This window comes from Nipponia nippon, unplaced genomic scaffold (assembly GCF_047370975.1).
Source record: "Nipponia nippon isolate SJK-2023a ecotype South Korea unplaced genomic scaffold, ASM4737097v1 scaffold_4, whole genome shotgun sequence".
NCBI lineage: Eukaryota > Metazoa > Chordata > Aves > Pelecaniformes > Threskiornithidae > Nipponia > Nipponia nippon.
The window spans coordinates 48,873,010-48,897,823 of record NW_028262358.1 but is presented as its reverse complement, the minus strand read 5'-3'; the positions used below and the strand labels follow the sequence as shown (position 1 = coordinate 48,897,823).

The following is a 24,814-nucleotide window of genomic DNA, read 5'->3' as shown; positions in this document are numbered from 1 at the left end:
CGCTCAGCCAGGAGTGGGGCACTAATTAATTTTTGTTAATACAAAGCAAGAACAGAGGGAGTTAGAAACTATGTTAACTTCATTAAATTACCATCAAAAATATTGGTACCAGGAGAAATAAATCAGTGAATAAAAGGATGGATTTAAATTTCATCCATTACCCTCCTCACTTCCCTAAAACTCGGCATCGGTCCTCGAGTGGAACAAAACCAAAATATAACTCAGACTCAGGAATACACAACTCAATTTCAAATTCTTCACATGGCACTGGAAGATATGAGTGATATAGAAAATGGAATATATACATAAAACTATGTGTAACGTGCTTTTCAATTCTATTTCTGTTATTTTTGTCTGTTTTTAATGCTGGCTATTGTAGACAAAAGCAGAGAGCTAGATTCTAATTTCAAATCCATACTGTGTACATCTGGAAGACAAAGTACTTGTGTGGTGACTAATTACCCGAGATATGGAGAAACACAGGCTTTCCAAAAAAGATCATAATCGAGCTTCAATGGCTGTGCTTGGAAATACTATTTGCATTACTGTGTTTCTGCTCCACACACTGTTATACTCAAGTCTTCTGAAGAGCAGCCTTTCATGTTGTACCTTATCAGCAGAGCGTTATTACAACACAAAGAAAAAGAGAAAAGTGTTCTCTTGACACCTGAATGTAGAAGTATACCAATAATATCATATAGGGATTTTATGCACATTTGTTTTGAAACGCATATAATTTCATGAAGGTTATTTTTCTGGAAGAAAGATGCTCTGTGCCCCCAAATATGGAATCTTTTAGAGATGGGGAAAGAGCTGTTAAAAACAGAGCTTTACCACTCAGCCCTAGTGCTGCTGTGGCAAAGGAAAAAAACAGATTTGCAGAGCAGGAGACACTCCTTCGTAGAAGGGCACTCTGAAAAATCAATATGAACACAGACTGGTTTTTAGGACTCCAGGGTCTGGAGGAGGTCATTTTATCTCTCCTCCCCTCCTTTTTTTTCCCCTTTTTACATGAAACAACGCATTTGGCTTTAAAGAAATCAAAGACTTTTCTTTGGTTTTTTGTTTGTTTGTTTGTTTGTTGTTTAAGCAGCTTGGATGCTTCATTGTTGAGATTTGGAATGACAGATGTCTCTAAATCCTAAACTTGTAATATTGAGCTTCCATTTATATTATTTATCACCTATTCATTATTCTCTCGAAATGTTTGGAGAAGTTAATTAAATCTCACAATATCCCTCTGAAGTACCTCTGCTCAATTTTCCAGCAAGGAAAATGAAAGAACAGATTGATGAAGTCTAATGCTACAAAAGAAAAAATCATATGGGAGTTGTCAGGAGCAAACACACGTTCCTAGGATATACTAACTCTGCTAAAAACAAACCCTCAGATTGGTAACCTGAGCTGTCCCTGCATTTTCCTGACACTCTTGCCCAGTGAGGAGCAGCGCACAGAGGCTGCAGCGGGTCTGAGCTTTGCGGGTGCTGCTCAGTGGGCTCCCTCCTGCCCAGTAGAGCCTCTGGCAGCTGCAACCTCCCGCTTTTTCCCCACTGGGACACCAACTTGGATCTCTCTCCCTGGCCAAAAAATCCCACAGACGCTGCAGGAGCTTAAGTATGTTTTAGATTTTTGGCTGAAATTAGCCAGTGACTTCAACCCTGTCATTAGAGAAGTACTGAGGGACTGACTAGTGGGATAATCATATAAACCTCATGTCCTTATGCAGAGGTGAAATTTCAATTTTTGTGTATTTTTAAACAGAATTGGACTAACTGAATATATGCAGATGTGCTTGTGCACAGCTCCCAGGTGAACCCATTCCCCCCCGAAGGTCTGTGAGCTGCAGATGTGCAATGATACCCAATAAGCCAAATCCTATAGTGACGTACAGCACCAACAAAGTCAGAAGTACACCCCTCACAATCACATAAATCAGTTCTAACTAATATCATTAAAAACAAACTGAATAAACGGCTCGATGAAGAGCAGAGAAAGCTGCCATTTGCTAGCATGGAACTTCCTCCAGAAAGCCAAAACCTGCAGCTGGAAATACATCTGTCCATGACTTATGCAAAACTAAAAGCCTTCAACACCTCTGCATAGCTGCACCTGGGTCATCTTTTTTTATGTAAAGCAGATGTTTTATTTAAATTTATTTATCTTAGTGGATGTGATATCCTGTCAAATGATCCATGAAGCGATGTATTTGTTTCTTGAATTCTACTGTAACACACTCCTATTTTTTATTATATTTGCTTCAGTTGAACAGATGTGTAATTATTATTACTATTGCAGGCAATAACAAGAATTTCAGTATTAACTCTTACTGGCAGGCAATAATTACCTATGCTCTAGGAATAGGCATAATTTTAAAATGACAATCCAATAAGAGGGCTGGTCTTAGAATTCAGACGTCCCAGTAAATCCCATTCATCAGTAGCTCTGGGAATTATGATGACCTGAAGGGAGAAACCGGTGGCCGTTTCATATAGTTTTGCAATAAAGAAAAGTTGCTAAGAACAGTTATGAGACAGTTGACCTTTTTTCCCCCCACAAAATAGGTATTTAAAATTTAGTTCCAACCTACAAGAATCCAACAGAGAAAAAATATACAGGTACATATAGTCCTCAATCCTACTCTTATATACAGTTCAAAGAGGCTTGAATTTTCTCCATCAAACTTCCATGGTGTCTTCTGTTAATTTCTAATTCCTTTGTAGCTACTGCCCTGCTGCAGCACTGGCTAACTGGCATGCAGCTGCACAGGAGAGGCAGCACCAAGCCTAATGTTTCCTACCCGTGAGGCATTTCAGTATTAAACGAGCGTTCGCTTTGTGTTTGCTATTGCGATGTTGCTAAGTCAACAGGCGCAACGAAGAAATTGTTTTTCTCTTGTCCTTCTTGAGATGGAGATGATCCAGACGTCCAGGAACTGCTGGGTCTCTCAGGGTAATGAGTTTCACTGCTTGCCTTTTAAGCTTGAAGCCCAGCGTGGTTTAATCAACTGTCGCTGCTCTTTGCTCTTAAAACACACCTGCTTTGTGGGTTTTACAGGCAGGGATGAATAAGGTTTGCAGATTACTTTACTCTGGAAGTGTGAAAGCTGTCTGTGCTTTGGTCTTCACCACAAATATGTTCCGCAGTGTATCATCAAAGGCAAGAATACAGCTTTTATGATTGAAAAGTATTGGGAGTGACGACTGGCTTAGTGGTGAAAATGCAAAGACATTCCCTCTTATGCCAGTCTTCTACAGAAAAAATATTGCTTCCTTTATTTAATCTCTCTGGGCCCAAAAAGACAGTCGTACTGAAATGGAAGTTTCTTCTCCTTCAGGACCTTTGAGCAATTACTAATTCACTTGCAAAGCCTGGCAGAGGTGGAAGGGGACGAGGGTGGTGGTGGAGCTCCCCAGGGAGCTCCTTGGGACACTAACTGAGGGCAAAGTGCCCCTGCGTGAGAGTGATTTAAAGCCCACCCAAGGCCTTTCTATTTTGTTATATGAACCCCTACTATTTTGTTTAATGGCACGGTATGGAACCTTCTGCCTGGTCCAGTTGGGATGTTTATAGACAAGACCAACAATCTTTTATATAACATTAAGTGAGAATTCCTGGAAGGAGCGAAAATGTGGTATTATCCCTCTGTGGAGAATGTATGTACTGGGATGCTGTCATTTGCCACTAGGGCAGTTTTGTTCACAGGCTGAACTAACCTCAGTAAATGTTTTCTCTAGAGCTGCTTGCAACTTGTAATTTTGGACATTTTCAAACATGTTTTTGCTGTGGCTTTTGTTCTGAATTGGAACACAAAGCCTAAATTCAGCAAGTTTTGCCAAAATTAAATTGTAAAAAATTGTTTTGGGTGCATCAAAGTACTGTTTTGTTAAGGGTTTTAATTTATTTTTGATCTATTATTTCTTAAACGCTGATTATAACATACAACTATAAAATAATTTTTAAAAAGATATACAATCAAACTGAAGTATTCTGCTGAAATGCTTACTATCAATGTTTTTTCAAGCAAACTTTCACTCAACAGTCCTGTCCCTGTGGATAAATACATTGAATCTTTTCTTTATCAATCATAATGCACATTCAGAAGAAGATGGAATAATGAAAAAGAGGATTTATGGGTGCTTCAGGAAACATATGTTCACTGAATCCACCAGGGATTTTAAAATAAAAAACCCCAACTTCATGTCTTCCAAATGTAGGGTAATCATACAGAAGTACGAAGTAACGTTTTTGTGATTGGCCTAATTAGCAGTTTGACAGCTTAGTTCTCATATGGGTAATGCAAGGCTGTGGCTGGACAGTGAGAGGTGCATTTCTCAGAAGAGAGGATTTGGATGGATCGGTCATGGAGCACGAGGCAAATGTTAACATTCACCCTGACCTACGCAACAGCCCTGGCCACGACTGCACTGGGCTGACTTCTCACTCTAAACACTTCTTCCATTAGGCTGCTTGGATGTGATAAACACAGAGCCAATCCACTCTGACTTGCTCTAACGGATTATTTTAGTTACATTTTAGTTACTAAATTCTAAATATTTTGGTTTGTATAATGAGCAACTAGTATATTTAAGGCATCACTGAGGAAGCTGGGATAGTAGCTTATCATCCAAAACCAAGGACACTCCGTTGATTTAGGAGATATGAAGCCCTGAGACAGCTTCTATTTGTAAACCTCGTCCTGCATGGTTTATCAGGTTGCCTGCAATCCAGCCGTCTGAGCTACTTGCACATAAAATAGATGGGAATTTAGAACTCAAATATTTCAAGAAAATTGTGGCGTTTAATGTCAACATTCAGGCAAACCAAACCTTTGCTTTGCCCAGGCCCTGACATACTACGCAGACATGCTTAATATAGCTCCGTTGATATGTTTGCCTCATAAAAATAAATGAGCATCTGCAAGACGGCTGTCTGTCACTGAAGAAGCCTCCAGTCCCATCAGCAAGTAGGGTGTGAAGTCAAGGCAAGGTTATTTCCTAAATTAGAGCCTAAGTAAAAGCCTAGTCTCGTGTCGTTACTGACACACTGACTAAAGTTTTGCAACCAGCAAGCCTTGGCCACACAAACAACAAGAAAAAAAGGCTGATCTAGTGTTTTCTCCTGTGAGGAGAGAAACACAGTGCTCAAACTATCGCAAATTATTTTTCAGCCTAGACTCCACTACCGTATAGGGAGCCTTGTGGAAGATATGACTAAGTTCAGAGATTCTCCGGGTGAAATCATGGCCCTAAAACAGTCAGTAGTAAAACTGCTGTTGACATTAATAGGATCTCACCATCTACATCTCAGTCCCTGTATACAGTTCTGAAAATATATGTAGCTGCTTGAACTCTAAAAGAATACCTAACTGAAGAGGAAATCTTCCTTTTTCCTATGTCACTGGGTAACTGCCAAGAGCTAAACATAAACTGTACTAAGCAATGACTAAAGAGAGACAGGAGGAGAGCAGATAAATATTTAAAGGATATAAACATGAAGGACAGAGAAGAATTATTTATCAAAATAAAAGGAAAGAAAGGAATATAAATAGAAGGAGGTAAGTGAAACAGAAAAAAAGGAAATGTAGGCTGTCACGCAAGCCGTAACTGGATGAACCCCTATGGAGCAGAGTGAAGGGTTGGGATTGGAACCTCATCACCTGACACATTTTAAAACAAAACTGAACAGAAAAAGTTAAATAATGATTTAGTAAGAAACCAGCCTGCCCTGGCTGCAGGGGAATGAGATTGCATCTTTCACTGCGTGCTACTGTGCTGCAGTGACTCCACCTCGATAAAGCAGTTTTTAAAAAAAAAAACTTCTAGATTTCACTACTATGCACAAGTGTTTGGGAGGCTGACTGAAACAGACCAGTCATTTGTACCAGGATTAATACCTGTAACATTATGTTAGAATATTGCAGCAAAGTGAAAAAAAAATCAGAAACTAAAAATTCATGTTGGGAAGGGACTTGACAACCCTGTGAAGAATAACCATGAGCAGTTTAGCTTTCACACAGTGCTTTGAATCCTGAGATCTTAAATAGCCTTTCCAAGAGCCTTAGATCACTACGGCTGTTACTCTGTGGGTGATAGCTAGAGGTCAGAGGGGTAATGCAGCTCCTCTGGGGCCACCCAGCACAGCGGCCACCAACCCTGTAGCAGCCTTTCCAGTGACTGCTCAGCAAATCATACTCCTCCCACGCAGAGCGCAAACTTTCAGGCTTCCTCAAAGCTTTGCTTTGGAAGTTGCTTGCTTTGTTCTGTTTGTGAAAAAGTGCTCTCAAACCCTCTCATGTGATAAACTCTCTATTGCAAAATAAAAAACAAGTGAGTCATAACAGCATGCAGCATTTCTGCGTATTCCTAACGAAGATGCATGTAAGGAGTCCTCTGACACTGGCCAATCTCATGCAGCAAAGTCAGCTCTTACACCTCATGAGTGCCTCCTTTTTGCTCCGTTAGTCTCACCTATAAGCCACCCTTCAAATCTCTTCCCTCCCCACTCCTGCGGCAGGGCTGAACAGCCTCGCTCCTGCCATTTCCCGCTTCTTCCAAGGGAAGCCACCGAGCACCTGCTCTGCCAGCTCTGGGACTGAGCAGCCCTTTTCCCTCGCAGCCCCCTCTCGGGTCCAAAGCAGAAAGGGGTGGGAGGAGGGGGGATGCTCTGAGGAAGCTGGCAGTCAGCTAGTGCGCCCTTCCCGAAGTTGCAGAGACAACTAGCTCTGGCCCTGTCCTGCTCCCGCCGCAAAGCTCAGTCTTCCCCTCAAAATGACACCTGGAGCAAGTGCTGCCCATGATCCTTTCTCTCTTCCTGGCCCTCCGCTTCTCCACTTGCAGTTTTGCCCTTCCTATTGCCTTTCTCTCAGCTTCACACGCCGGATCACATTTCCAAGCCCACCACTATCCCTGATGCTTGGGTCGAGGGGTGGTAGTGTCCCGCTGCCCCAAAAAGCTGCCCTCAGGAATCTGGAGGGCACCAGCTTGCCTGGGGACAGATGAGGGACTTCTGGAAAATGGGGGTGTCTGGATTTCAGTAGGTTGGAAAATCAACTAAATGAAAGCTGTGCGTTTAGTGTGATGGTCTAGGAAGAACCTCTTGGCTTTCTTGGTACTGAGGTCAAAGTGTGCTGTTTAAGAAGCCGTCTTCTGTGTAAAAGTCTGCCCCTGGAGGCTCGCTGGAGCTGCAGAGCGAAGCTACTGGCTATTCTCCTAACAAAGCAAGAGAGAGTGGGCACAAGCTAGAGGCCCATCCTTGCCCCTTTATGGGCAAGTATTCTAGGAGAGGTAGAATACTTGAATGAGGTAGGTGGTAAAGGCGACCCAAATGTGGGGAACACCATGTAAAAACAAAAATACAAAATAGTCTTTCTAAATGTACATTTGAAAATATTTTTTATGATAACATGCAAGGGTCAAGTTAGTGTCTGCATCTATTTACATCCTACCTAGATGTATGACATTAGTATTTTACATTGTATAGCTTATTGTATCCGTAATGAAAACAAAATTGAATTGATCAGCATTGACAAAAGCTATACAGCAGTACAATCCTATAAACTTGAAAATCCCTCTGTATGTGAAAGGAAGCTATGACTTAACAGCATTAATGATGACAATTGCCCACTAAACGGCAACTATGTCATAGCACAAACGAAGTCTGAAAGATGACCAGAGACACAGCGCAATTATCTGAGCAATTCAGGCTTTGCCCAAATATACAAAAATAATCTACCGCTGCTGAGAAAATGTCAGTTAAATTACTGCACCATGGAAACCTCTCAAGTGTGTCAATTACGGTCGCATTCAGATAGAAAACACTGTGGACAAAATAGAAAGGAAAAGCTGTTGGAGACGCTGATTGCTGGTCTCTCTTTGAACATCATCAAAACCTCCAAGTTGGAGCAAACGCCACAGCCATAAGGAAGCCGTAACTGACATGTGTAACCCACATGAAGAGTATAAAAACACAGAGAATAATTTTATTTCCGTTGAAACAAATCCCAGATGGTAGTCTCCCACACTGTGCCATCTAACTTTTATGGAGAGCCAGCTGAATGCTAGCACACCTCCAGCAGCAGTTGTGAACAGAACGCCTGGCCAGCTGTTTGGTGAAGGTTTACAAATGATCCAGCTGCAATGCTGTGAGGCAAACCGTCGCCAGTGCCAACTGACCCCCTACCCTCTGCTGTCACTCTGACTTAAAATGGCATCAAGTGGCAGCGTTGACCTCTCTGTTAATCTGTCCTTGTGCTTGAAAGGAAATAACATTTTTCTGTTGTATTACAGGAACCAGTAAAAGCAGTGGGATGCAACTCCCAGAGGATGCTTATGAATTTGGATTCCAACCAACTATAAATGCATTGCAGTTGCAGGCAGCTGAAATTGGTTAAACGGCAATCACGTTGGATGTTCCAACTGGTGCAACTTATTCAGTGAACAGAACAAAGAAATGCTTTTCATATAGATAATGGATTTGTACCACAGCCAAAGACTTGCAGAGTCCATCAGGGAGGTTAAAAATCCCAGTGATATTTAGCTATTGTGTTTCCAGTTCAGCTTTCCACTACAGCTACAAATTTATGCAAAAGTACAGTTGATTCATAGCTCTGATTATTTCAAAGAGTCAATGCATTATACAGAAGAAACATTTCTTAACAATTTCTTGTTTTGGATTCTTTAGCCATTAAATACCATAATGCAGCAGATTGCACTTAAGTGGGAAGGAGTGTTAATAACATCTCCATTAATATCCGACTATTACTTTTCATAAGGACATCGAGCACTGTGAAGAGGAAGCTGGCATAATTAGGTTAACATTACAGATACGGAGATTGAGAAGAGGAGCAGCAGTAATAGTAGCTAGTTTATGTTCACACAGCAGGCTGGCAGCAGAGATGCGAGTAGAGCCAAAGTCTTGTAACTCCTAAACTGAGATAGCAGCTCCCATACCAAACACAGCCTGCCATGAAAGAACAGACTACATGACATAAATTCAAAGGAGATGAAGAATAAAAGCATTTGAGCTTGTATTTGCCAAAAGAGTAATTTTTCTCTTCCTGTAATTCATGCAGCCTCATGGTACCAACAGCAGGTAATCAGGCAGGATTAAAAGGCTCCCCAGTGGTTCATTCACGTGTTGTGCAGCTGACTCAATGGCTTGCCAGCAAGAGATTCTCTTTTTCAGCAGTGGGTTTCTTAAAATCAGAAGCATTACAAGCAAACAAAGCTTAAAAAGCTCCTTAAAGACAGTGCAAGATAAACAAGACACAAAAGAAATCCAAGCCCCAAGACCAAGTCAAAAGAAAACCAGAAAAGCAGACTTTCACTTGAAGATTCCCATTTGGCCTACAGGACACCAGCCAGAAAGGCAAAAGGAGAAGGGCAGCAGGCAAGACAAAACAGTAACCAGTGTTACGTTAACACTGGTAAAGTCAGACTGGCCTGGGTACATCCTGCCCACTGATGTTCTGATAATTCTGAAGCTAAACACATGTGAGAAGGGGAATGGAGGTTGACAGCTGTGGGCAACCATGAGAAACTGAAAACACCCTCCAGAAATGCTGCTGTCTCAAGCAGCCATGCAAGCAAGAGCCATATTACAAATCCTTCTACCTGAGGGCAATATGACCACTCTGCTGTCCTTGCAGCAGGACATTTTTATCTGTTCAATTAAAACCCCTGAACTTTCAACAATCTACTTGGTAGAATGGGGGCATTGCTACTACTGCAGTAACAAAGCATTCGCAGGGGATCTGAGGTCTGGAGCATATAGCCAGAGCAGATTACACTGTTTAACAGTTGCCTCCAACTTACACAGCGCTAGCAAAAGTAAATCTTCTTCTAACCCAGACATCTAGAAGAAACAAACCCTAAGGAAGAAAAGGAAGATGAAAGATTCACAGCCTACAGAAGATGGAGACTAAACATGATAACAGTCTTCAAGATGTGGAAGAAAATTGCAGAGAGGAAACTGTTCCCAGTGGAGAGGATGTGAACTAATGGCTTCAGCTGTGGCAAGGCAGACACAGGACAGATGTTAGGAAGCATTTTGTAATAGTAGGGATAGAGACAGTCTAAGAATGAGTTAGGCAAACATCTGTCAGGAATGACAAAAGCATAGCTATGCCAGCCTAGGTCAGAGGTGGGCTGCGGGACTCCTTCAGGTGCCTTCCAGGTGATGCTTTAGTAGCAGTGCAAGGCAGGGTGTGCCCTCCGAGAGTCCCACACCAGTGGGTTTACCTGTCTCAGACCCAGGCAGGGACATGAGTTAAGCTCCCAAAGCAGAACCACTGAGCCCCTGTGGCCGTCCTGGGGATCGGCCAGTCCTCACTCCCAGGTACCCGGCCCAGGCAGAGCACTGCACACAGCCAGTGGTGCCTGTCTCACTATGGACTCGTTCATTCAGCTGGAGCTTCACATCACTCTTCATGGACCTGTTCCAATTAAACTAAGCTGTGCTTTCCTCTCCTCTCTCTGTGCCTTCCAGCTATTGCTAATGAGGAGGGTGAGGGCTGGCAAAGGCCATTACACCTTCCAGTCCTTTCCTGGTAAAAGTAGGTTTTCTACAGATAAAATGAAATTGCACTGCATTTGTCAAACTGGATAAACATTTCACTCGTGGCTTCAAGACAACTGTCTGTGTAGTCTCTCAATTCCTGAAACTACACCAAAAGCAACTAACAGCAATCTGCTACTTGACAATAAAAAATATCAAAAGTGGTCTTTTCCTTAAAGCGACAACCAATTTGGGAATAACTGCAAATAGCTGTCATTAGATATACAGTACAATGAATACGACAAAAAGAATAATCCAGGGGAAAGCAAGAAGTAGTGAAAGCCCTTGATAAGTCTACTATGGGGACTTTGAAGAATGAGTTTGTGTCTGAAAGCCTTTTACTGATGGCCCCTACAGAAGCTGCAGTTTCAAGTGTCTCCATTGCTACTTATTCACTGTGTCAATCACAGCAGGGTCAATTGACATTTTAAACAGGTAGATGGCAAATTGACAGAAAATTACAAGGGAATTTGGAAAATTGCTTTTTACTATCAAAAATGAAATGGGTATGATGGACTACTCATTCCTGAAAAAAACCAGCCACCATTCCTTGACTGGCTGGAATAACCAGGGGACACATTCAAATGCAACCTACAAGAGCTACTGCTTTTTTAGAAACTTTGAAGAAATAATTCTTTCTATATTTCATTGACAGAAGAGTGTGACTCAAAAACGTTTAGAATAAACTTGCATAATTTGATCACAGGTAAAGAACACATCCTTTCTGCCAAAGAAATCAGCAGACTTTTCAGTGCTCTCTTCCTCTGACTTCGGATTAGAATCTCCTTTGTGCTCTCTAGGGAATCATCATATGAATACCTGAAAAACGCAATACTTTCAGCTGCTGCTAATGGGGCCCATGGAACTGCTCAAGGATTAGAAGATAAGGGCGTGGGCATGTTAACGTTGCAAAAAGATGGAAAAAATGAAGACAGCTCTGTGCTATACCTAGTGAAAAATGCGAACACAGGTGCACTCAATGTCTTCATAGCAACATTTGAAACTTTGGCTTAAACCTACGACTACACTAGCAAGCAGTGTGGTGCAGCCAGCAATCTATGGAAAGCAACAGTGGGTGCTGGGACCTGAGGTCCCCCTGCATTATATGCCTTCTGGGACCTGAGGTCCCCCTGCACTATATGCCTTCTGGGGGTTGATGTCACCCTTTGGGTCCCATGGCCTGAATGCCCACGAGAAGCTGAAGGGCACTGGGTGTGCTCCTGGTTTAGTGTCATCAGGAGGGAACCCAGCTTGTGTGCTCTGAAACTGCTGTGCCCAGCAAACCAAGGCACAGCGAATGGGGATGACTCGAAGAATTGCTTCAAAAGTCCGGTCTGAGCCAAAACACCAATGCTGTTGGGTGCTAGGACACCCATCACAGTTTCTGCTACACCATTGGACTTCTCATAGAGAACGCTGTGGTTTGCTTGTGAGTCCTGTCCTGTGCTCTCTTTGAGGAGAATAAAACAAAGCTATTTCAGGCAGTAACATACTATTGAAGCTGTGTTCCAAATGAACATACAACAATGCAGTGAGCTATATTTTGATATTACTGTGATAGCAGAGTTGCACTGGAACAAATGTGTGAACAGGAAAGGACTGGGTGATATTGCTGCATTTACCTGCAGCATGTATGACAAGTGCAGAAGTCTGCGCTCCTATGTGAATCAGTCTGGCTCAAAGACAGAGAGAAAGATAGGGAGATTGACTATAATTTTTACCAGTTTTTAGGCAAAGACTTAACAATTCTGTCCTCCTTAGGAAAACAGGAAGAACTTGCTATCTAGCAATCTGAGCAACACTTTTAACAAGGTGATTCTATACAGAACTCAACAGTCAAAATTTTCAAGAAGAGAAAGCTGAATTTTCTTTGGCATTTAGGAAAAGCTCCATGAGAAACAAGAGGTTTTTGTGTAAAAACAAACTAGCCAAAATGTTCCCTTGCTACAAAGCAGAGAGCATTTTGAATATTCAGAGTTCATTTCTTAAATGTCTTAACGGTGGGAATTTTTGCCTGATAACTGGATCTTCATGATGCGCTTGGCATTGTGAAGAGGCTCTAATTTAATCAGGACTTCATACAATGAGAAGTCCCGCATGGCTTGAATAGAAACAATAATAAAATTTTTAAGTGATGCATGCTCAGTTTATATTTATGGCAAAAGTTTTCCCTTCTCATCCAAACCTGAATCCAAACGCTGTGCAGAATCACTAAAGAATATTAAGTATCTTATTCAGAAGCTACAATCTCAATGAACACAAGTCAATGCTCTTTACCAAACAATATGAAAATAAACTTCCAGCAATGCTCTTTGTCATTTTTGTCCTGCCCAGTCTACTGTATATTCAGGCTGTGATGCTCTATATTATCTGCTGACACACAATGAGCTAGTATCCTAACCACATTTCATTTTCCATATAATATATGAACACATTATTCTCCACAGTCCATTAGAAACAACCTAAATAAGCTCTCTCAAATGCACTGTACCCTTTCCTCCTTCAGAAAGCAAGCCCTAGATAAGCTGACTTTTTAGTGGAAGAAGAAAGAGGTAGTCTGATCCAAGAAGCCTTGCAAAGGCACAGTAAAGCCACAGGGGAAAACTTGAAGAAGCCGCTTCAGTTGGCGTTCAAACCGAGAAGCCACTACTACAATTTTATCAATGTTTTAGATCGAAATCACAGTCCAGCTGGTGACATCTAAGTTAGTTGTTCAGTTTATGATTAATTATAATGAATATCCTTGATCTAACATCCCTGAGAACACCACAAGCTCTCTGCGAGTCAGTAAAGCTGCTCTCACCGCTTACTACATCTATAACCATCACGTGCACTCAGCACAACTGTAAACATATAAGCCTACTAGCTTAGACTGAGAGGATCACAAACTGCAAAGCACTTCAGAGCTTTTGACAAAACAGATTATAATTTCTAAACCTCATAAGCAGAAACAGGTAGACTCTCTCAGTTCTCAGGGTCAAATAGCTTCCAGTGCCAAGATTTACACAGCCCAACAAGACGGGCAGATGCAAACTACTTCCTCGTGACCCATCACATAGCCTTTGCTAGATCATCATTGTAATATTTACAAAGTTCATAAGCATTATATCAGTGACCTATGACTTCATGCCACTTTCTCTAAGATTGCATGTCTCCTGGAGGGATGGGTCTTTGATTTTCAAGCTCCAGAGGTAGCCCTTACGTTCCAGCACAGCAACCTGTTGGGGATTTATGGGCGCTTCATGGGTGTTTAATGAGGCTTACACTGTTAGCGATCTAAACAGCTCTTGTTTGCAGAATCCTGAAGCACATCCAGTAAAGCCGATGGAGCTGAGACACCTTGAGAGAAATACTGAGTGAATAAAAATAATCAGCCTGCCCCCTCCCTCTGTCCCAGCTTTGTTGGTGACAAGGCACACATATACACAGAACAAACAGTCCCTGTTTTCTTTCTGTTTCCTCAGTCTCACAGTGCATTCAGGCCAGGCAGCCTAGAGTCACTGATATATATCTGTAAGTTTTTAAACATATAGATGAACTTTATTCTCTCTCAATTTTTTTTCTAAAAATCTGATTTTCAAGAAAAAAAAAGCAGACTGAAAGAAGATATGAAAGCAACATTTTAAGATGGTATTTAATAGTATTATCTAATGACATTCTGAAAGGCAAAAGTCTCACATCTCTTGGAAGGTGTTTAAATGCCTAAATGCCTTTGAGCACCTGGACCCCCCCAAAAAAGGGTTTATATTTGCAAAGGTAGCTATTAGGGTATTGTAATTTAATAAATAGTGTTTCAAAGTCAGATGAGTTACAGTTATAAATACATGCAGCCGTGAATCTGATGTATTTGCCATCTGGCACCTAACAGCCATAATATTCTCAAACATTTTGGCAAGGTTTTCCTAAAATTAATAACTAGAATGAAACGCTTATCTAGTTTCTTCAGGAAGGTCTCTGCTTTAAAAAAACAGATACCCACAAGCTCCTGCAAAAGGAAATGAGGCATGAAGGAAAGAAACTTGTGTGTGATGCTCTCATTTACAACAAAGAGCAGTAGCTTTCTAACTTTCAAGGATCCATGCTGTTATAGGTGCTTGTTCAGATATACTCTACATTTAATATAAACCTTCATGAAGTAAAGATTAATTTCATTTTCACAAACGTTTGTGTGTACAGCATGTGCCTCTGCAAACTTTTACAATCTAAACTAGAATATTTTGGAGTCTAATTCTCCCTTCACAGCAGGAGCAGTTCTGCTGTTTAGCAGATCTTTTTCAAGCTTAAATCTACAAATGTAATTGATCTACAAAGCCTCTTTTGTATCAAACAACTTTTTTGAGCTGTAAATGCTTGAAGAGTGCTGCTGCTGATTGCTATACCCTTCTTATGCTACCCTTCGCTGTTGGTGAAGTTGGGTCATGCTAACAAGGGACAACTACCCTGGAACGAGGCAAGGAGGCAGCAAACTCACTGAAGGAAGCACTGTTTTGTACTTCTGCTTCTTCCTAAACATTACCAGCCAGCTACGGCCAGAGTCAGGCTCCTGGGACAGGAAACCCTTTGCAGGACCCACTATGGTCGTTCTTTAGAACAAAGCTAATTTTAACCCATCACTACTGAAGCCATTTAACTTCCTCACATTTTTATTTATCTGGGTTTTAACTCTTTGGACTAATCCAGAAAAGAAAAAAACAGTTTTGATACCCCCTTCTCTTTTCTTTTCTTTCTCATTTCTCCATTTTATGGGTCTTGCAAATCTGTTTCACTAAAAAAAATAACCGCTATGATATTTAGGACTATGTGGCCGTGTCAATGGCACTAGCACCAAGAGCTTTGACTTTCCTGCTCCATGCTGTACTGTGCAGTACAGGTTAGGAAGCAAAATCATTCAGAAATTTGTCTCGTAGCATGCCTTTTATAAAGTAAATACTGAACACAGTGCTAACAAGTACTTACGGCTTTACTCCCATTACTTGACATGATAACAAATACTTCACATTGAAGTGACTTCCAGCCTTTTTGAGTGTAGGTAGGCAGCAACAATTCAGCACTCTCACTTAAAAGACGAAATTAAGCTGTCAGAAATATTACCTCTGTGCCAAAAGTTACATGGAAGCTCACTGACAGCAATCCTCATTGTTGCTCTTCTCGCTTGCCCTGTGCCAATAGGGTTTTGCCTTCATTTTTGTACTTCGAGTTAAATAGCTGTCAAGTTTAATTTATTTGTAGAAACTAATGTGGAAAAATTAGTTCCTACCAACACGCTAGTTATCTTGAGATTAATGGGAAATCCAGAGCTACCAGTCAGAGGGCCAAGTAGTCTGAATGGGAGAGAAATGCAATCCAGGAAAATCACAAAGCAGCCTTAACTTTTGGATCTTGTGACCCACAGTTGAGAAAACAATAAATAGCCTAATGCAACGACCAAGGGAGGAGAGAAGCAGTGGTTCTGTGGTATCATGAACCAAAGAACTGTAAACACAGAGGTGCCTGTCCTTGACAGAACAGAAATTTGATGGAACCCTTTGGGTAGTTTAAAATCACTATCTAAATTTTGAGATTTCCTAAAATACTGCCATAAACCAGATTTTTTTTTTCTCCCAGTAGAATCTAACATTACAGATTTAGCTATCAAATATTAAGTAAGTTGGGGATGCAGAAGAAAACCTCCCCCTCTCCAAAGCTCTTGCTGCTCAACACACCTCAGAGTTATCCAGAAAAAGAGGGAATACCTAATTTTCACCTTGGGTGAAAAGTTCTAGGTTGTCAAAAGAAGTAGAAATAAGTCTCTGGTACGTGTTGATATCAGAGGGGTCACACAGTCCTTCCTCAGATGCCATGCCTGGCAGGAGACAGCTTTCCCCAGTGGGGAAGGCTCTGAGAGTTGAGTTCAGCTCAGTCTGGGCACTTCACGGTCTTGCTCTTGGTTGAGAAATCAGAGAATCACTCTATTATATGTATTGTGTACACAGGCCTGACCTTTTACTTTTTACACGTTACGCCCAGTACTATTTAAGCAGTTATTTACACCATGCTGTCCTGCCAGAACAAACTTTCCCATCTACATTCCAAACAAAAAGATCAGCACACCAGCATCACTTCAAACTAACGTTTCTTTGAAAAGGCTGTCTTAGGGAACAGCGCTGTGTAAATACCTGGTTTGCCACTTCCCCATTTTAACTGTCAGTCAGAAGAGGTGCTGTGTCTGCCTGCCACCACCTGCTGTAACTCTACCTTGCAATTACCAGTAGCTTCCTCCTTCTTTTGGTTCCCCAAACTGAGGCACGCTAAAGCAATCTGGACATTTAAGTCATCAGAACTATCTCAAAATTATCTCTCTTCACATTAGGACAGAAATTTAGTCACCAGATTGCATTGTGCAAACCCACATTGTCCAAGAAAGTGAAAGAGCTGCTCTGGGCAAAACGAATGCTGTCCACCTTATCTGCAAAAAGTGTCAGGCTTTTGAGGGGAAAAAACAGAGTACAGTGCTAGGTCAGGGAAACAGAGAACAACTGGACCTTCCTAACTTTGTGGAGGAACAAACAGTAAGGACTTCAGCTGAGACCAAACTTACTCTGTTTGCTTTTCAGTCCTGTGCTTTACTAGAAATTTCTTTTTGGTCTGAGTGAGGCTGTAGCAGCTGATGGCCCCAGGAGAGGATAACCAGCTTCAAACATCAGTCATTTGGCCCCAGCCTTCTAGAGACCATGTGCTGACTGGTCCTGAGCTAGGAAACAGCATGATTTCAGCAACCTCAGAATGATTTGTTGCACTTGAAAATATGCTTCCATGAATTTTCAGGCATATAGTGAGAAGCACCAGCTGGAGGGCCTTTCTACCCAGTAGGAGTCATGTTTTACTTCAGCAATATCCTTATTTAAAAATACTTATTTCTGTTTATTTCAGCAACAGACGGATACTGCCACTATGATACAAATTAATATATGCCCAATAGAAGTCCTGTAAATAACACAAAGAAAGTGAAGAAAGCACGCAGCTAGAAAACTCCCAAGCCCTCTTTTCCTGCTCCCACATGGTATATAAGTAATATATTTTTGTGTGCACTTTTTTAGAACAATCACTACAGCGAGGCAGAATTTTGGAGGGTGGTAGAAACATATTTGTGTACTCTTATATATCGTAAGACAGCAGCAATGCAAAAAATGACAAGTAAACGACGAAGTAGCATAGAAATAGAGACTGCAGCCGCTGTTCCAATCCTTACCTTTCAGAGTCGCCTTCTTAAGTACCTTCATAGCATAAAGCTGACCCGCATCAGATCCTTTGATCTTCCTCACTAGAAATACCTGTAAAAAGCAGACGTCTTGTGTAGATGAGTACTGAACTTCCAATTACAAGCCTTGCTGCATTCGATAGAGGAATAGATGCAGGAATTCAAATGAAAACTATTAGCTGAAAGCACTTCGTATCTATTTCATCTACAATTTGTTGAGCTAGCTCTGGAAAGCTTCATTTTTAAGCCTTTACTCCCTCACAAAGAAAATACATTCAACGTTATTGATTAAGTTACACATTCTATTAAAGATGGGTGAATAGTCATAATCAGAGCGTGCATATCTTTTCATATTCTGACCAGCTTTACATGAAAAAAATTATGTCTCATTTGTGCTTAGGAAAGCGCAGTGTCTTAAAATTATTGCCATCAATTAAATTAAGGAGAAAAAACAATTTGGTTTAACTTATACTGTAAATCATGAATGGTGACTAGCCTAAGATATAACTGAAGCAAAAAGTTCATACAGCTGAAAATCTGGTTGCGTGTACTTAACAAAAGGCAGGACTACTTTGATTAACAAATAGATTATTATAATAAAGACAGTTTTCCCTCTTATAGCTAGTTTGCTACATCTTCTGACAGTGTCAATTTGTCATTGAAACAAAATAAAATAAAATAAAATAAAATTGTAGCTAAAATTCTGATCTTTTTTTTTTTACTCCATGCAACTATTTCTTATTTGCCCCTGAGTGCATCTGAGCACTGGAGGGGTAGCAAACAAAGGAATCAGTAATTTAGTTTGGTCTTTATAAGACTTTTAATGTTTTAATAATTGAAAATAAAAAAATCTTTTAGCTGATTCCTAGGACTGCCGAGGTCAAAAATACCAGACAACAGTGTCTCTTCTATTTCAGCACTTTTGTTACTGGACAGAAGCAGGAAGTAAAGCCAAATACAAAATGAAATATAAGGCCGCATACATAGCATATACTTGTAACATTATAAATTATCAAAGGCTAGCTGAAATTACTTAACTAATGAATGTCTAGTTGGATTACAAAAATCGATGGCAATTATTTTATTCCTTGCCTGTTCAGGAACCATGCAGCTTGCTTAACTGCCTCCACCCAAAATATAAAAAGCCAAAAAAAGAACGGAGGAAGTCTGTTTCCAGCACATTATTTGCAAGTTGAAAGACTCTTCCTCCTGCAAATAATAATATCTGTAAACAGTTACGATTTTCTGAAACACCCTTTGAGGAAAGGTTTGTGGGGAGAGAGAACAACTTTTAACAACCAGCTAGAGAAGCTGAAGAAAAAAAAAAAGACTAAATTCTCTGTGAACACCTTAACCACGGTCTTACATCTGTACAGCATCACAGATACAACACTTCTGCAATACAATCTGATATGTTTTTGGTGAGATTTTCCTTCTCAAGATGTTTCCTGTGCATATGAGATATGCACAGTTCCTCAGCTGAGCTGCCCTAACTAGCTGAGCTTGGGCACGTGTTGCTTGCTCCCATCTCTCGATGAACATACGAATACCTCCGGTACTCACAACTGTAGGAGCAAATGATGAAATCTGGATGCAACAGGAACACATAAGACTTTCTGAAGTGTTTTTCATTAACGTTCATGATAAATTAAACTCAGCTGCTCCAGCATTAACAGGAAGTCAATTCATTTAGAAGTTCAGCTAGACAGAGAAACGATAGGATATTTTTCTATCCAGCCCAAGTAAAAGATTTAATTTTTGCATTATATTGAAAGGCAGGAGAAAATCAAAAGCAAGCTTGCCCAAACACTCAATTTTCAACTGTATTATTATTCTGTAAAAATGGTTATGGAATCTTTATCCAAAAAACAAAACCCTAAACCCTTAAGATAATGATTTTAAGCTGTACTGCACACAGAACAGCACAGCATGCTGCATCTGCAGAAATATTAGGCTGCAGTTCTAGAAATATCTTATCTACCATGTAACCTTGCAAAGCTTGTAATACCCATATTGCTGTAATAAGCAAAATTATCTATTTACGTTACTAGTCACTAAACAGCTGTTCCCTGTAGCATGGGATAGGGCACTTGTCTGCAGTCCCTCCAAAACAGATGAGTCAAGAACACTGTGTGCTGCTTCAGAGGACATCAAAATAATCATCAAACCGAAAAGGAAACAGAACAAATGAAAATGCATTGTATTGCAAAATGATGTCATCCTTCTGATTATTCTTAAAAGTAAAGTCATATTGTTCTTGAAACCACCAAGTGGTCCTAGAGTGCTTACTTAACTGGTTATATTAGCTATACTATACTAGTTTGCCAGAATAGCACAGGCATGTGGCTGAGCGTGACTTTCAATTTTCTAGTTTGATATGCATGCAAACACTTCAGGTCATTAATACCTCAACTAGCAAAACTCCCCTAGCTAGACCAATAAGTATATCACCCAAATCCCAACCTAGAAAGCTAAGCAAGTGCTGTGACTTTCAAGAGTGTTGAGCGCACTCCCTCTGACACCAAAGGCATTTTCTCTAATCCTGCAAGAAATTCTTTAGGGCTTAGGTGGACAACTTGAAAACCAACCAGTCTGCATCCCTAGAGACTTATGGATTTGAACCATTAGCTCAAATACCAAGGTGATGAAAATTTACGTGGTTTGGGACTGCATAAGAAACACAGAGCACACTCCCCTCCCCTGTGGTCTTTGCTGCTCTGGGGAGTTTACTGACCTGTTTCACATAAGATACGGAAAGTGAATTGTAATCATACACAGCTCCAAACAGGTATGATATCCACACTCACGCTCTGATCTCCCAGTGAACTGGGTGGAGCATGTGCCAGAAATCAGATCTCCTTTTGGGAAGTGGTGGCAGAGACCAGGCATTTCGCTTATAAAATGCCTAAAGCTAGAAGGCCAACTTGGGCAGTTAATGATGAAATACATCAGTACAATCTAAGATAGCCAGTGAACCATTTCTAAACTCCTTACTGCCTGAATCTGAAAACTGGCTATTCTGCCTCTATTACTTTTGCAAAAAAGATTTTCTTCTCTTCTTCGTCTCCCTCTTGTATTGAGACATACAGTAAATCTAATTTTGAGCTGTTTGATTTTTCACGTGTCTTTAATGTTTAAAACTCAAATATCATTACTGTGCTCTCAAGAAATTCTGTAGTTCAAAACTTGGTAGTGAACACTAAGTTTCCTGATATCTCTCATCTCAGGGAACTTCTAACAGACTTGCTTATCAATATAATTCTGGAATAGTCAGGAATTTGATAAATACTCTCAAAATAGCTTCTTTCAGGAATAAAACTATAGGCCCTGATTCATCTTCAGGGTGCTCAGCTTTGTGCTGGGTACCTCAACAACTTTTATGCATAAGTCAGTTCTTCGAGTTAGCCAGAATGATCCACCATTGAATTGCAGGATGGGAAATATTTTTTTAAAACTCCACAAAATAATATACTTAAAATGATAAGGACTTCCATGCCTGGTTTAAATTAGGCACACTGTTCCACAGGTTTCAAAGTCTTATTGATTTAAACCATGGAAAGAGTTTAAGACTGAATTGACTCTTCCCTCTTTCCTCTGCTTCTTTCCTTCCTATTCTCATTCCTAACTGACACAACCTGCTGAAGAATTATCATCTTTGGGATTAAGAAAAGCCTTGGACTTAAGATAAAAATGTTGTTTCTCCACAAATTAGCTTGTGGTCGTACAGGTAGGGTTTTTCCCCCCATGCTCTCACCACAACGATTGCTCTCTTCAGCACTAGGGTTTGACTCCAGAATCCTCTTGGCAAAGCGTATGGGCCTCTGAGTGTGAGCTAAAGAGCAGTGTGGGACTCTGAAATGTGCTTGAGATCCCATTTGCTCTCAGTGGGAATTGGGCAGCTAGCTTCTTTAAGCCTTTGAATGTTCCTGTTTACATTCTTCAACTAAGCAGCAGTGGTGCACTCACCTCCCTGGTGGGTATGTCAGAAAGAGGGAGGGGGGGGTCTGATTTTATAAACGGTAATGCTTATGAATGCTCACTTGTGCTCATTAGTCCAGGTCCAGACCCATAAGCACTGTTTCCTAAACTCTTTTATATACAGAAATACAGCTAAAAGACAAAACTGTTATTAAAACGAAGACAGAAGGGGTTGGGGCTTGCTCATCTGCCCTTACAATATAATTTATATAAGGGACAACGTTACCAGTGTACACGAACTCAGAGAAAGGATGCGACATTTTCAATGTTGCTCTAGGTGATTAGATTGCGTTAAAAATTACCTTTCCGTATGAACCTTGTCCTAATACTTTCAGCAGCTCAAACTGAGAAGGATCTGCTTTTTCAAAACCTTCCTTCACATGATGACTGATGTCTATTTCCTTCACGATACCTTCTTCCTGCAAAGGAAACAACAAAAACCAAAATTCCCAAATCAGAGCTGTTATCCTAAGGAAACATATTGTTTATTAAAATCTCTTCTTCTGTGATGCTGCAATCATGTATGAGATTTTGAAAACAGAAACAAATGCTTGTCCAAATATTCCATGTGCCTGACTGGCTGGGGAGGGTAATGTCAGGACATCCAGGCCTGCTGCTTCTGTTTATTGAGCCTCAAAATATGACTAGGTAAAAACAGAATATGCAAGCTGAAACACAGAAATACAGTTCAGAGCTTGGCATGCCCCATCACAGACCTTGCTAGCAGAGTGGCACGTACTCAAATCTGTACAATAGGGGCTCCAGCACACTTCCCTCCAGGTACTTTCTCATTCTACCTTGAAGCATCACTTAAATCCATCTTAAAAAGCTCCCTTAGTCATAAGCAGCAATTCTTCTTATAAGTAGGCAATAAAGAAAAGGCATTGCTAAAAGTGGATCTCCCTATTTACCTCAAAGAATAGAAAGTTACTACTGGTAACCTAAACAGAAAACAAATTAGTGAGTTAGCTGTGAAAATGCGGTGGTGGTGGAAGGAAGAATGACACACACTTCTTTGCTTTCAGGAATTAGCTTGAAACACTATGGATTTTCCAGGTTCTTTTGTTAAAATATTTCCATTGCACATTCTTCAAAGACACCAGCTAAACTAGAACTTTTATCTTGCAAGTGACATATGGCATTTAGTTTAGTTGTTTGTTTTATATTATTATAGCATGTTCCTCTAAAAAAAGAGCGACTGGGTCACATGAGACCCAGAGGGACTACGTAGAGTTTGCAGCAACCCAGAAAGTCATTGGGCTGAAAAGAAACCTGGAAGAAAAGACCTGCTCTTCAAGGACATAGTGGTGAGGGAACATAATATTTACATGCCTTTTTAATTCTGTAGTGTTTTGTACACCTAAATTTGAGCTTTTTTTCCTATTCAAACTACTTGTTCTAATTTCCCTACAACTAAAATGTAGATGTTGAGTACAAAATCTTTTTGTTTCATCTTCCAGGACTTCTACTACTCCCAGTAATTTCTTACTTAGGAATAGGTTCAAATATTTTTGCACCCAACAGAAATAATCATAAACATTATTTTTAAATAGAATTTTGCTGCAATTGTCCTTTTTTCACCAAAAAAATATTTTGATAAAACATGGAAGTATAATATTTGTTTCCCATTCTTAAAAATTAACGTGAGGAAAACAGAAATAACGTCCTAAAATGAAAACGCATTCACAGAAACATTTGGCCAAACCACATTCATTTACTAAACGAGCATAAATTTTATTCCCTTCTCCTCCAGAAAAATTGCTGTCACTTTCTAGCAGCTGTAATTCATCTGACGCATGGCTAGCATTACCCGGATTGCTCCCTATACTGTAGGACCATCCCTCCTCTTCCCTACCCTGCCTCTTTACACTCACGTGTTTTGGAACAGGGACTATATCCTCTTCTTGGTTTGGAAAACTTCCTCTACTTTGTGCGTGCTACCAGAATCATGGAAAATAATCATCATCTGACAGCAACTCATTTTTCTGATCCTAATCCCTCTAGTTTAAGGTTTGCCTGAAAGGAAATGCTTGAAGCCAATGACCAGTTTTCACAGAGAGATTTAAGGGTTTTCTAAGTACATAACTGCCAGGATCTCTCCTCTTGTTTTTCTGGCTTTAATTGCTGTGGGAGACAGAGTATCTTTCTGATATTAAAAACATTCATTTTTTTCAATTTTTTCTATGTGATGGAAACAATGGTCAACTGATGCAAATTCTATATACTGCATTACCAGGAATAACCTACATGCTCTTTTCAAAGGTTCTACCAATTTCTGAAGTGATGAGCTTTCATACTGAGGAACATGCATCTTTATATAAACTGCCTGCAGCTGAGACACTTGCACACTGTTAAGAACATTATTTCGAGCTTAGCCCACCCTGCCACACTACAGCTTAGGTGAGGTATCTGGACTGCAGGTCTCACCACCAATCTTGTTCAGCAGTTATTCACTAAGCTAAAAATGATTTCCCATGGAGTCAGGCTCCTGCCCTGAATCACCCCTTACTCTCTACACTAGACCTCGTATACTTGGCAGTTTATTCTCCATTGAGCACAGGCAGAGCTTGGGAGGACTGGCTTCTGCAAGCCAGTCTCTGTGTGGGGATGCCCTCCTGACAGCTATCATAAAATGAAAAAACTGCATAATGTTTTCTTAAGTCAGTGCAGCTTGAGTCACCATTGCATCATTTTGCCCATCTCTGTTTTGCACAAAAGCACAGCAAGCAAGGACCATCCACTAGATCCAGGTGAAACAGGAGATGGATCCAAATTTTCCAGTATATTCAGGAGATAAAGCTCTGCAAACAAGAAACTAACTCCAATTTTACGTACAGTAGATACCTTCCTCAGATTTACTTCTCCTTTGAGCTGACACCTCAATATCAAAAACTGTGATGAGATCTACCACCTTAAGGGAACAGCAAAACCCTTTTTAATTCAGTTAGATTGTATTTCAGCATGAACCATGGAGTCATTTCAGCTACATTTTCAAGTTTAAATGGTAAGTGAGTTTCAATTTATCCGTTCATATTAGTCATCAGT

General features: G+C 40.5%; 1 protein-coding gene across 4 annotated transcripts in view; it reads right to left on the bottom strand.

Annotated features, from left to right (window-relative positions):
- Positions 1-24,814, bottom strand: part of RPS6KA2 (ribosomal protein S6 kinase A2) — a 313,952-nt gene that overhangs the window by 82,399 nt on the left and 206,739 nt on the right. For all 4 annotated transcript variants that reach the window (XR_015708357.1, XM_087775453.1, XM_087775452.1 and 1 more), the window contains 2 exons: positions 22,072-22,188; positions 17,783-17,864 (listed from right to left, as the gene is read on the bottom strand). Coding sequence is in view for 3 of the 4 variants with exons in the window: in XM_087775452.1 (XP_087631578.1) it covers positions 17,783-17,864; positions 22,072-22,188 (199 nt within the window). In the remaining variant the exon portion in view is untranslated. The remainder of the gene's footprint in view (positions 1-17,782; positions 17,865-22,071; positions 22,189-24,814) is intronic.